We start from the raw sequence: 14,231 nt of genomic DNA on the forward strand, positions 1-14,231 counted from the left end.
AAACTGGTAATAAACAGTTTTTCATAAGTCATGAATGATTAACTTATCAAAAACAGCTTATTACCGGTTTGGCATCGGTATAAACAGTTTTTTTTTTTCTTATTCAAACACTAGAAAACAGCTTATCACCGGTGCCAGACTGAAATAAGTTAAAAAACAGCTTTTATAAGCAATCTCAAACACCCCCTTATACCGGTGCCAGACCAGTAATAAGGGGGTTTTGAAGAAGTTAAACTTTTCTGACTTATAATAAGTTGATAAGTACTTTTGTAGAAAAGTATAAGTTCTTTCAAATAAGCAATCCCAAACACCCCCGAAATTATAGTAAAAAATTGAATTAAAGAAATTGCACAAAAAAATTAGAACTTTTATATATTTTTTTTCAAATTTTTATGATATCTTCAAATTTATGTATTATTCAAAAATAAAAACATTATCGATTTATCAAAACCACATAAAACCGTATTATAAACATCAACAAAGACAGAAAATAAAATGAAACATTAAATTTAATATAAATCTCGTTACATTATACGAGTACCCTTCTAGTATTTATTAAAGAAAGTAATTAAATATCGTTATAACAAGTTTCAAGTATATCCATAAATTTTTGGCTCCTCAACGCAATCCATATCTTGGTGACGAAAATCAAAGATTATGTGGGGTTCAAATTTATCGAAGTCCAAAATATTCGCCCACAAATCAATCTCCACGATATTGCTTCATATTTTCACGTGTTCGTTTAATTTTAGATGAAAAAATTCTCCCCACCTTTATATAAAAGGGAATTAGACCAAATTACAAAATTTACCCCTATTATTATATGAAAATTACGGATTAAGTCCTTCAACCAAAATAATTACAAGATTTATCTCTATGATTATATAAAAATTACGGATTAAGTCCTTCAAATAAAATAATTACAAGTATTATCATTATAGTTTTAGTTTTGTTATGGATTAGATTCCTTAACCTAACTCAGTTAAGAAAAGTTATGTTGAATAAAGGGCAATTTAGAGACCGTTTATCAAACGCTTACTTGGGTAAGTGAACACCAAGTCATTTTACCTTTACCGGATGAATATGGTGAATCAAGAATCTTACCCGGTAAGAGCGAGACAAGGACCAAGAGTCTTACCCGGTAAGTGACGGTGATGACTCTTACCACGGTAAGCGCTTACCGGGTAAATTGTTGCATACGATACCGTTTTGGTGAACTAAAATCTTATTTTGTAAGTAAATGATAGTGTTAAATTTACCGGTAAATGCTTACCGGGTAAGTGTTTGGTAAATGGCCCCTTAGTTTTTTTTTTCAATTAATTAAAAGTTTATTTAGAGCGAGTTTTAGGTTGTGTCATATGTCCACCCACAACTCCGTCCTCCCTCACACCTCCACTCAAGTCACATTCAAATCTTCATTATTGCACATTGATGATGGTATTAACGGTTATCGGCAACATCCATCTTACATATTTTTGCAAAAACATATCACAACCAAAATTTGGAAATACCAACATCGTGGTGCAATTTTATTGAAATGAAATGACGATTTTCAATGGTCTCGTGGTTTTTTAAGGTGAATGGGATTTGGGAGGATGAATAGGGCGAGTCACTCATTTTTGGTCTAAGATTTGCTTTTTCTATTTGGTTTTAGATTTGTTTTTCGTTTTTGGTTTTAGATTTGCATAGACAACTTGAAAGGTGGTGGACGAAGAAGGGGTACAAGGCTGGAAAACGTAGAGGAGGCCGGATTGGTGGCCAGAGAAGTGAGAGGAGGTCGGAGAAACAGGGAGGCCATGGATAGGTTTTTATAAAGAAATGATAAATTGACCATATTACCCTTCATTTAAGAGAAATTTTAACTAAGTTAGATCAAAAACCCCAATCTGTAACAAAATTAAATCACAATGATGGAAACCTAATTCATAATGTTCATACAACCCAACCACAAGGGTGGTACCTGATTGGTTTGAGCTTGGCTCCAAAGGTCAAAAGTATCAGGAGGTCCCAGGTTCAAATCCAAGTTGAAAAAAAAAAATCCTCTTGTAGCCATGGAGGTTCAAATGCGGTGACTCCGGGCTATCTGCAAAGCAGGTGGTCGCCCTGGGATTAGTTAGCTCGCATAGCAGGTTGGATATCCAGGTTAATTAAAAAAAATGTTCATACAACCCAAAGGACGAGATCTGTAATTTACTCAAAAAAATTAAATGGTTTTTAAAATTACGTTTTAAAATGTGTATTTTATCTCAAACAGTATTTCCAAATATTTTCCTTACCTCTGCATCAATGTGGACATTCACATATGGTCCGAAAACTATTTTCTAGACTATGAAGACACACATGCGGACCTCTTCACATTCAATGAAAAGCTATGTTATCTCCAAGTGAAAACTAGTTGAGACATGTAGTTTTAAAAATCAGGTGATTGTCTGATACTTTTGCAGGAAAAAATTGTTTTCATTTATCATAAATAAGTTGAATCCAGTCAAATACTGATTAGGACCGTTGGGCCTAGATCAGTCCTAGTTTTCAACCTAAGAACCAATTAAAGACCAGATCAATCTTTGGAGGGATTATGATTTTTTTGTCATGTCGGATATTTATCGTGAACCTTGTACGTCTTTAGTTAAACAAATAAAGGAAGTTTTATCTATTTTGACTCATAACCAATTCATCTGATCTGTACATTTTGTTACAACTACTGATATCAACACCTCAACTCTCAAGTGGCAGAAAAACCTACTTTTTAATCTTGAAAGACATAACTTGTTTACAAATGGGTCATATATTCGCTTCCAAAAAAAACAAATGAATTAAAAGAAAAAAATATCTAATAGATAACTGATAATAAAAAAATTATGATTAATTAAACATATTTCACCGACGATTCACTTGAAAAAGTAGGTAAAGAAGAAAAAGTTTGATGATGGTGGAGTGGAGTCCATCAATGGCATCCATGAATTATTTTTCCCTACTTTGAATTTTGTCGTACACATATAATTGCAATTATATGGTTATTCAAATAAATTAAAAGCTTATTCTAGTTTATATTTTTAACTACATATTTAAATATTATAAGAGAACTCGTGTAATACAGCGAGATACATCTTGATTTTAATGTTTTATTTTATTCTTTGTCTCTTTCGATGTTATAATACGATTTTATGTGTTTTTAAGAAAACAATAATGATTTTATTTTTGAATAAAATATAAATTTGAATATATCATAAAAATTTGAAAAAAATTATATATCAATGTAAATATCAAATCAACTATTAAGTTCTCATTTCTTATGTAATTTTCTTAATTTATTTTTTAATTATAATTTAATTTAAGTTTAATAATGAAATAATTTATTTTTGGTTTAATAATATAACATTTTATAGAGATAATAATTAAGTATTCTGTTAGAACTYAATRTTTATCCTAATTATATTTAAGATTTTTTATATTTAAAATAAGATGTTTATCCTGTATTTGATTATTTTTATCTGCAGTTAGTTACACGAATTCAGATATGAAGCTTTAATAAGTTGTACTTAGACACAATCTACTTGTAACCTTGAGTTTTAAGTAACATGCATTAATAAACAGTGTTTTATGCATAAAAAGTTGTTTTTAAAAGTTTTTGTCAAATGTTTTATAATATAATATAGATAAAAAATTTATTAATTTCTTAATTAAACATTGACTTTAACCAAATTAATTAAATAAATTTAAAGCAAAAATGCAAGGAAAAAAATGTATTATTTGATGGAAATAAGGTTATGATCTGAATATTTATTGATAATTTGCTTTAGCTGATTTGCTAAAATTATGCCGAGTTTATCCAAAATAATTCAATAACTAATTGTATAAAAGTTTTCAATAAGTAATAAAAAAAATACTAAATTAGCTATAGGTTCATTTGAGAAGTAGAGAAGTGATCATAACCTTTCATCTGGTCAAGATTTGCGGTTTTAACGGTGAAATACCAGATAATTCCTCGCATGATATGCGTAAGATAGAATGTTAGTTCCATGACTTTTACAAATAGACGGCAAAACAAGTGCATATGTGAACATGTGTGATTCACATATGAACTATATGTTCATATGTAAACCCGTATAATTTACATATGAACTATTTAACTGATTCACATATAAACTAATTAACTGATTCACGTATAAACTATGGGTTTACATAAGCCCTTGTTTGTCGCCTACCTGTAAAAATTACGAAACTACCCCTCTATTTTTAGCTTCACCAGTTAAAGCCGCAAATCTTGACCAGTCAAAATCGCAATTTCTTGACCGATCTTAACCGTATAAAAGGTTATGATCACTTATTTACTTCTGAAATAGTTACCACTTCTCATATGAACATCCCCCTTACCAAACCATCCTTCAATAATGCTCAAGTTGGGATCTTTCTTTGAAACCCGTGAATAATTTTGTACTTATTCGACTATAATCCTTTTAATCAAAACCAAGTATACTGATAATTAAATTTTGATTACCCTTTTCCAGTTTTCCTTCTAATGAAATTGACTACAAGCGGATAAACGAAGTACGATTGTTGTAACTGTTTTTAGAAAATTATCATCTCGTTTACTTTATGTAAGACATACGTGTATTGGACTCAACTTCTGGTTATTTAATTACAAACGCAATATTCTTATTCTAACTAGAAAATAAAAACTATGGTCCTCGAATCCATATATTAGCGTACCACTAGTAACAAAAACGTAAAGCATCAAGTATCGTTTGATATTTCTGACACTTCCCAAGTGAAAACAGATTTAATAATTGAGAGTCCTTTGCCAAAATAAGAAATCATATTTTATCTGTTAACCAAACTACATCAGATATTAAGGTGTTCAATGAATTTTTACTCAGAGAAAACAAAATCTAATCAGTTGTAATCCACTTTGTATCTAGACAAGATAATACTGTTGATTTCACCGTCATATTTTAACTTTTAAAAATCGGGAAGTAGTATAGTCGGTAACTACGAATAAATTGGATCTTCTATCTTCATATATGGAGAAGACTTAAGTTACAAATGAATTAAAACAAAATTCAGAAAATAACCAATTTTACAAATATCTTATAATAATTGTTAACTGATAAATACATTAATTAGGGGTTATTTGACAATTGCTGAATCGTTTGGTGCAGAATGATTACGTGGTCAGAATGATTAAAAGGCTCTCACGATATAGTGCAAAATGAAATATAATTGTTTGATAATTGTGTACAATGAAATTAGGGCTCTTAATGATTAAAGGAGATCCAAGATACAAAATCATTCAGAGGGGTTTAGAACAATTAAGAGACAAACTTTTTTTTGTCAAACAAGATTCACTCTTTACGATTCAAATGTTACCTCTTAATGAAACTATTAAGAGATAAACAAACAACCTCTTAGTAAATAAATTGTTCATTAAAAAAATGATATTTTTAAACAACTTTAAATAGAAAAAAAAAATGTATTTTCCCCGTAAAAATGATTTTGTATTATATTTTGTCACAACTTTATTCATTCATAAAGTTTTATGAATCAAAAAACATTAACACCAAAAGAAAATAAATGAGACTTGTTATAAATAATTACACTCTATTATATCAGTAGATGAGAGATAACCTCAGCCAGATAATGTGACAGTATGATAAATTTGAATTGTCTAAACTGCTTTTCACTTTTCAAATTACGAAAAGTCATTTTACTATATATAGTTCTGAATCCACATAAAAAAATATGAAAAATAGTTGGAACTTTAATGTAACTTGTAAAGATGCAACATTTTAGAACAGTGTTAATTTTGTTACGACTCTTTTTAGACGTTCCCAAGGCCCAATATTTGACATTTAATATGTATCTATCATCTTCGAAGCTCAATCAACACTTCAAGCTTAAACTCATGTCACTCTTTAATCCATTTAAAACCTAAGTATTATATATATATATATATATATATATGTGTGTGTGTGTGTGTGTGTGTGTAAAAATATTGTTTTTACCTTTTTATAGAGAAAAGACAAAAGAATAGGCAAAAGGCTAAAAATGACCCTTGATTTAACGGACTTAACGGAGACGTTAGTCAGGGGGACCATGACCAAAACAAATTGAATACCACAAGAACCAGATCCATAATAAATATACCATAGGGACCCTACTCAAAGAAAATATCAAACACAGGGACCAAATCCATAATTCACTCTTTTATTTATTTTGATATATATATATATATATGTGTGTGTGTGTGTGTGTAGAAATATTGTTTTTATTTTTATAGGAAAAAGAAAAAAAGATTAGGCAAAAAGGGTAAAATGACATTTGATTTAACGGAGTTAACGGAAGCGTTAGTCAGATAGACCATTGCTAAAACAAATTGAATAGTACAAGAACCAATTTCACAATAAACATGTCATAGGACCCTAGTAAAAAAATATATATCAAAACACATGGATCAAATCCACAATTCACTCTATAATAAATAAATAAAAGCAAAAAGAAAACATCAAGTTATATGATTTTCTAAAACTTAATATGAGAAAAAAGAAATAAGTGTTTTAATTTTTTTTCACACTAACGAAATTAAATTAAGTTGATTATAATTTTTTTTAGAGATTTTAAATTCTTATTCTTTATTTTAGAATATGTTCGAAATATTGTCACAATGTACCAATTATCCATCATCAACCATTATAAAATATTAATGAAATTAGTTACCATAGATGTTTTGTAATTCAAAATCTTTGCTCTAATTAATTTATAGCTGTTTTTTTTATTAGTTCAGACGACAAAAAAATGAGATGATTTTGTCCAAATAAAAGATAGGTCTTGGGTTCAATCCCGTCTTGTCCCGTCCCGTACTTCAACCGCTGAGTGGGGCTAAAGAAATTGTCTCTCACATTGGTCTCTTTGAAGACAATTTATGAATTGTTTGTTTACCTCTTAATAGTTTCATTAAAAAGCAACATCTGAATCATTAAAAGGTGAATCTTGTTTGACAAAAAAAGTTTGTCTCTTAATGGTTTTAAAACCCTTGAATGATTTTGTATCGTGAGCATCCCTTAACTATTAAGCGTCCTAATTTCATTATAAACAATCACCAAAGAATTATATTTCATTTTGCATTATATAATGAGAGTCTCTTAATTATTCTGAGCACTTAATCATTCTGTACCAAACCATTCAGCAACTGTCAAACAACCCCTTAGTATGAATCCAATTAAAATTAATCATTTTTTACCCAAATTAATTTATAGCGACATATTAAATATTATTTTAAAAATCATAAGAATAAAATTTAATCATGAAATCATATTCGAATGAAAAAGCTTTTTAAAATCGGTATAAGAACTTATCCATTATAAGGAAAGCGAAAGGCCATCAAGAAAATATCCTTAAGAAAAAGTGAAAGGCAAATCCAACGGTTGTGGAACACCCTTTCGCGGAAACACGGAGCCGCTCTCGCCCAATACTTTGGAATCTAAACCCAACCACTCTCTCCACCCACCCACTACTCCAACACCCCTTAACTCAACCATGGTTAAACCATCTTTCCCTTTATATAAACCATTACCCCCTAATTTCAATCATCAATTTCCCCTTTCTTCTTGTTGTGGATCAGTTGGAATAGAGCTCTGGATTTTGTGAAGGATGAGTTGCAATGGATGTCGAGTTCTTCGAAAGGGATGTAGTGAGAATTGTGTCCTCCGGCCGTGTTTACAGTGGATCCAAACGCCTGAATCTCAGGCTTACGCCACAGTCTTCGTCGCCAAATTCTTCGGCCGTGCCGGTCTGATGTCGTTCATCTCCGCCGTTCCTGATAATCAACGTCAATGTAAGTAAACTGTTGATTTATTATGATAAGGATTAAGGAAAGGAGTTGAATCTAATGTTATGAATGCTAGGTTTGTAGAAGGATTATGAAGCAAAAAAGAGACTGATACAAATCAACTGTTGTTTTTTGTGTTTACAGCTTTGTTTCAGTCGTTGCTATTTGAAGCTGCTGGCCGGACTGTAAATCCAGTGAACGGTGCCGTCGGCCTTTTATGGACAGGCAACTGGCACGTTTGTCAGGCGTCAGTTGAGACGATCCTCCGAGGCGGTACGTTACGACCGATTCCGGAGCTTTTAAACGGACATCCAGCGACGCCGGAACTCGGTGATTCATCGGAAACAGATGTAATGTGCACTGACATGTTCCAGCTTCAGGATCCAATTACGCATTCGCGATCTAAGGTACAGAAACGCCGGCGAAGCTATGAGCCACAATCAAGCATGACGCAGTTACAGGATCTCGATCTGAATCTAAACCAGAGTTTTCTAGCTAAAAAAGGGAAGCCGGAGAAACAGCGACTGGGAAGTCCCTCGATGAACTCCGAAGATTCCGTTACTACGACGTGTTTGGATGCTGTTTTCCGAGATTACAATCATAATCCACGAGGAAGAGGAGACGGAGAACCGCAAATTTTGAATTTATTTAACTGATTAACTCGATCGGAGCTATCTTATAGTATGAGATAACGTAATTTCCTTCTGAGATTTCCGATTTTGTTTCATAGAAAGGGAAGATGTTGGCCGGAATTTTGGATTCCGGCAAGTTTTGTAGATCACCGGCACGGGATTTCCCTCTGTCTTTCCTTATCCGTACATCAACAGCATACATGGAAAAGGGAAAAATGAAAGTTAGGCGGTGATGTATTAAGATTCTACAATTAAATATTTAATTATTAATTAAATATTAAAAGTAATATAAAGCTGAGGTATTTAACAAGAATGTATGGTCTTATAATCATTAATTATAAATACATTTAATTATTTTTATTTATAAAAAATATGTATCAAGTGAATGCCAGACTCTTTTGGAGTATTGCAAGAGCCGTGTAGATATTCAATCTAAATAGACAACAATTTAAAAACATTACAAATCTCGAAATCTTGAAAGAAATTTTATTATCAGCAATTTCAACCAGTGCATAAGGAACTTGTCGTTAAAGAGAGGAGGGGACATATTTGTAGGGACAGATCCATGAATTTTTTTTCATAGAGTTGTACCTTCTAAAACAGTACGGTTGTACCTTTCATGAACCTAATTTTCTTTAGCTTATGACGTGCCACCGTAGCCACCACACTGGGTCCATCCCTGATTCTTTGACTCATTCAGCGGCTGAGATTTGGTGGGAGCGGAGGGGCACGAGTCGAACCCATGATTTGTTTTGTATTTAAACAAAATCAACTCACTCATTCACCAACTAAGCTACAAGTCATAAGTTGAAAAAACTTAGTATTGATAAAATATAAGGGGGTGTTTGAGATTGCTTATTTGAAACAACTTATGTTTTTCTACAAAAGTCCTTTTCAACTTATTATAAATAAGAATGGTTTAACTTCTTAAAAAACTTCTTATTACCGGTTTGGAACCGATATAAGTTGTTTATCCAAACACTCAAAAGTACTTATTACCGGTGCCATCAGAATAAGTCAATAAGTTGTTTTTATAAGCAATCACAAACACCCTCTAAATGTTATTTAAAGATTTTAACTTTTGATTTTTTACTTAAGGAAAAAAATATAAATTCTTTTTTATTAACCTGGATATCCAACTCGTTATGCGAGCCGACTAATCCCAGAGCGACCACCTGCTTTACGGGTAACCCGAAGTCCCCGCATTTGAACCTCCGTTAACACAAAGGGATTTTATTTTTCATTGGATTTGAACCTGATACCTCCAGACACTTTTGGTTTGTGAAACCCAAACTCAAACCAATCAGACACCACCCTTATGATTTAGTTTTTTTAAAATGTCTAGATATGAAAGTGCCACTAAACTATCATAACTTTTTTTTTTTTACATTTTTCAAATATATTTACTTGCAAGTTAGCAAATCTATACGTATCTTCTTTCACCTCATTATACTTAAACGAACTAATTGACCTAGTTGCATATTATTATTTTAGCGTTAACAACTTAACTAACCTCGTTTTTAGTTGTTACACCGTACTTTCTTAGGCTTTGAGAATTACTGATTATCAAAGATAATATAAAGTGAAACTCATAAACATCATATAACCAGATATAGCGGAAAACATTAACCAACTTAATACTAATTGAACAATCTGAAATACTTACATTAAATGGAACATTTAACACTGAAATGTATTACATTTGAAATATAAAATTCCAGTGCAAATGCCAAGCCGGAAACCTATACTGTATTGAAAGATTAAAGATATAGATGAACAACTTCATCTAGAGGATTTTACATAGTTACCTTGTCCTTGTTGATCCTTGTCTTCTCGACTCTCGGGACACTTACTGCTATCTTATAGAACATTAAAATAAATCCCGTAAATTTCAACAGCACAACATCTTTGAAGTATTCACTAAAAATGGCAAATGTAATAATGAAAAACATGAAAGTTTGTCCCACAGAGGTGGACCAACAAAAAAGGAGCAGGTTCATGCCCTATAAAACGAGTCTATGGCTAAAACATTGAGTAAAGAAGGACCCATATATGCAACTTCTACATATTTATCCAAATAATTATGGATGTTTATTTACCTACCAGACAGCCACAAAACATATCGTAAGCCGCAAAACCATTAACAATGCGACAAAATAGGTAACAAAGTATATCAAGTCTTGCATATATTATCGATGTGACAAAATACATGTAGCTTATCACATATTATTGCATTCAGATATAGGATCACGAGGTATGTATTATTTCCCATCAATCATTGATCACTGTCACTATCACTGTCATAATACATGTTTCCATTTCTTCTACAAGCAACCGTTTTTTACACAACACTATTATAAGTACTTTGTACCAGAAGGTTATGAAAATATGAATATAAAAACTACTATTAATGTACGATTTGGTAGATATTAGAAGGTGACAACAAGAACTCATTTTCCAAGCTCAAGCCATTAGAACCCAATGCCTAATAAGTTATTGGAATTTAAACATGAAGTTCTATAGATTTGCTTTGTTACTTCAGTGTCATCAAGAACAAAAATTTTAAACCTGAAGCCATTAAAAAAATGGCATAAAAAGTGGATGGTAGGCTGACAACATGTTATAAATAAGCTATTGAAATTCATACACTATTTAGAAGTAAAATCCAATAATACATGTTGGTCTTGAATGGGATGACAATCGACATAATGTAATTGTAGAATTGGGGGGGGGGGGTGAATACGATTACACATACATTTTTTTCAACTTTTTAATTCTTATTGATGTATATCATGAATTAACACACACAGATACAATATAGATTGTTGCGGAAGAAAGAAAGAATAACCTAACTTAAACAATCTTACAAAGAGAAGAACTTACAAGAACAACACAAATAGTACTTGCAAGGAAATGAAGATTACTAAGATTTTTCTTCACATACAGGAGAGTAGAAGAGTAGAAGAAGAGAGTTGATTGCCTTTGAGAATGCACTTAGTAATTCTTTCAAGGAAGTGTGTTTCCATGGGATATGCATATTGCCTTTTATACTACCTTCAAAATTAAATGCATGAGGACATTTGTCATCTGAGGATAAGAAGACAAGGGTTGACTTGACCATTGTTGATATCTCATTTTCATTATACTCCGTGTGCATACAACACTGTTCATGCAGAGACAAACTTTTGCGGAGATATGGTCAGTCGGTAGGGAGATCTTATTTGGATGGATTAGTAATTTCAAATAGCTACTTACAAATTTTCCATGCATGAAGATATTCCTTCAATCTGCTAGTAGCTTCAAAATATCTTCGATCTTTAAATCAGCTACTTTGGGGTCTTTGTGTGTAATTTAGACAGTTGATCCACAGTACCACATTGGTGACCTTCTGTCTTCACATCGGTTGATCTTCGATTTTGCCAATGGCTTTAAGTATGTAGCAAGAAACCAATATACAAAGAAACCAATAACTATTAAGTGTTGATAGGATAGATAAACAAATCAGTGGATCATCACCAAAATCAATAGGTGACCCAACAATACCATTATTTAGTTCTCCTTAGTATCAACCAAACCATCATAACAACAACAGAACTGTAATGTTGACATTTGTAAACCGGGATCAAAACAAAGAGGCTTGAAAAACATAGATAATCAAGACACATAGTTGAGGAGATGAGAAGACGACCAACAACCTTAATCGATGCACAAAGAAGACGATAACCATCAACAAGCAGAGGATACGACTACCACCAACGAGCAGCTCAAACACAAGCGATGACGAGCAACAGATACACGAGCATAAGAAACAACATATGTAATGAGGAGAGGCGTACAACAAATTTGACGTGTGAGAAAGGAAGGATAATCATGCGTTGTGTCAACCCTTGATTGATACTGGGACCCTAAAAGATGAACGATTCATATACCAATTGAACCATTAAGTATTATGAATGTAAGGTGCCTGAATTTAACAAACTTCATCTCACCATTGATCCATTTTAAAAAATCAAAACTATTTAACATATTTAGTCATTTATATACAGATTTATATGATTATGCATGGTTGTAGTCTTCTTTTGCTGAAATGTAAATTTCAGATTTTTTTTTCTTTGAATATAAAATTTTGAATGAATATTTAATTTTTGATTTAAAATAAAAAATTTACACATCACTATATTACACGAATATCTAACTAACTATTTTTTAATAACAATATGTCCGTTTTTATTTAAAAAAGACCACTTAGTAGCAAGTTTCTAAAAAACGCGTTATGGTGCACTGCCTCGACGCCACGTTAAAGCTCGTGGCCTGACTCTAAGGCGTGGCTTGCAGTACAACGCGTGATGGCGAGTTATGGCGGTTTATGACGCGTTATGGCAGGTTATAAGGTGTGTTAAAGCGTGAACGGTTTTTTTTTTTTTTTACTTTTTATTTATATAAATTATGGCTTATTAATACAAATACTAATGACTCTAATTATTCACTGAAAGCGGGAATTCATTAACCACAAGTTGAAGGCGATAAATATTTTGAATTGAAGTTCGATGATGAAGATTACATGGAAGAATAATTTCTTTATAAGTAACATCTAATCCAATCCATCCTAATATGATATATCTGATACCAAATTATGAATGCATGTTTCTTCTTTGGTTTATAGTTTTATATGAATTTAATTCGTTTAATCAGTATTGTTCAATACGTTGGCTCACATAGACATCTGCATATATACTATATATAAATATTTGTCGTCTTAAGTTGCACCTTGAAAAAAAAACGTCATAACCTCACAATAACTAATAAGCTTTGAGACTTGATCTCGCCACCACACCTCATACCAGTGGTGGATGCAGAAAAATATATTGTAAGGGGCCCAATTTACGAATCTAACCCCTTAAAAAATCTTTCCATTTTTTCTAGCAATAACAATAACAAGATAAAAATCAATAGTTTATCATGTTAATTTCAAGTATAAATAATAAAATGGCTTTTGAGCATGATGGATTTTTAGGTAGAATTGAGGTCATAAACTACCTTTTCCATTTGCCTAATCTAACATTTCCATTTATTTTGCCTACAAAATTATAAAATTAACCTAACATTTCCATTTGTCTACAAAATTGCAAAATTAACCTAACATAAATAAACATAAAGCATTCACCAAATCACCAATTATGAAGCAAATAACAAAATTAAAGTCATTAAAAATTAAAGATTGGAAATCTAAATTTTAGGTTTTTTACCCAATTGGAGTAGACAAGCAGCGGAGCTGGCGAGTGGCTGTGTGCACTCTGCACTGTGCAGCACGAACCGAAGCAGCAGGCAACAGCAACAGGAAGAACGAAGAAAGTTAGAAACGATGGTCTGAACTTTGAACTTGGAATGGAAGCGATGGGTCATCGATGTGCAGCAGCAGCAGGAAAATCAAAGGAATCGATATGCCGTGTGCGTCTGTGTGGAGTGTGGACTGTGGAAGAAGGAAAATCACAAAGGAATCATGGACTGGGTGGGAATGAGGGGCCTTCATGTTTAAGTTATTGTGGGTTTAATTAGATAAACATACAACTGTAAATAAAATAAAAAAAGCTTTGTGGACTGAATTTTGATCTGCCCCAGCCTCATACCATTTAAAACTTCAGAAATATTCGAATATTTAATGAATTAGAACATCAAAACTATGCAAAATCAGATAATTTCTTCTTATCTATACTATATTATAATGCATTTGGCTAAAACTCTTAAAAACTCTTAAACTCTTAAAACTCTTAAAC

General features: G+C 31.9%; 1 protein-coding gene across 1 annotated transcript; it reads left to right on the forward strand.

Moving 5' to 3' along the window:
- The first annotated feature begins 7,645 nt into the window (after window positions 1-7,645).
- Window positions 7,646-8,708, forward strand: LOC112513555 (LOB domain-containing protein 37-like). The gene is made up of 2 exons (XM_025119853.1): window positions 7,646-7,831; window positions 7,970-8,708. Exons 1-2 carry the CDS (start codon window positions 7,648-7,650, stop codon window positions 8,479-8,481), a joined length of 696 nt encoding a protein of 231 aa, XP_024975621.1. The 5' UTR covers window positions 7,646-7,647; the 3' UTR covers window positions 8,482-8,708.
- Window positions 8,709-14,231: the final 5,523 nt, after the last annotated feature.

The sequence above is a fragment of the Cynara cardunculus genome (genome assembly GCF_001531365.2).
Source record: "Cynara cardunculus var. scolymus isolate 2C chromosome LG 5, CcrdV1, whole genome shotgun sequence".
In the NCBI taxonomy this organism is placed as follows: Eukaryota; Viridiplantae; Streptophyta; class Magnoliopsida; order Asterales; family Asteraceae; genus Cynara; species Cynara cardunculus.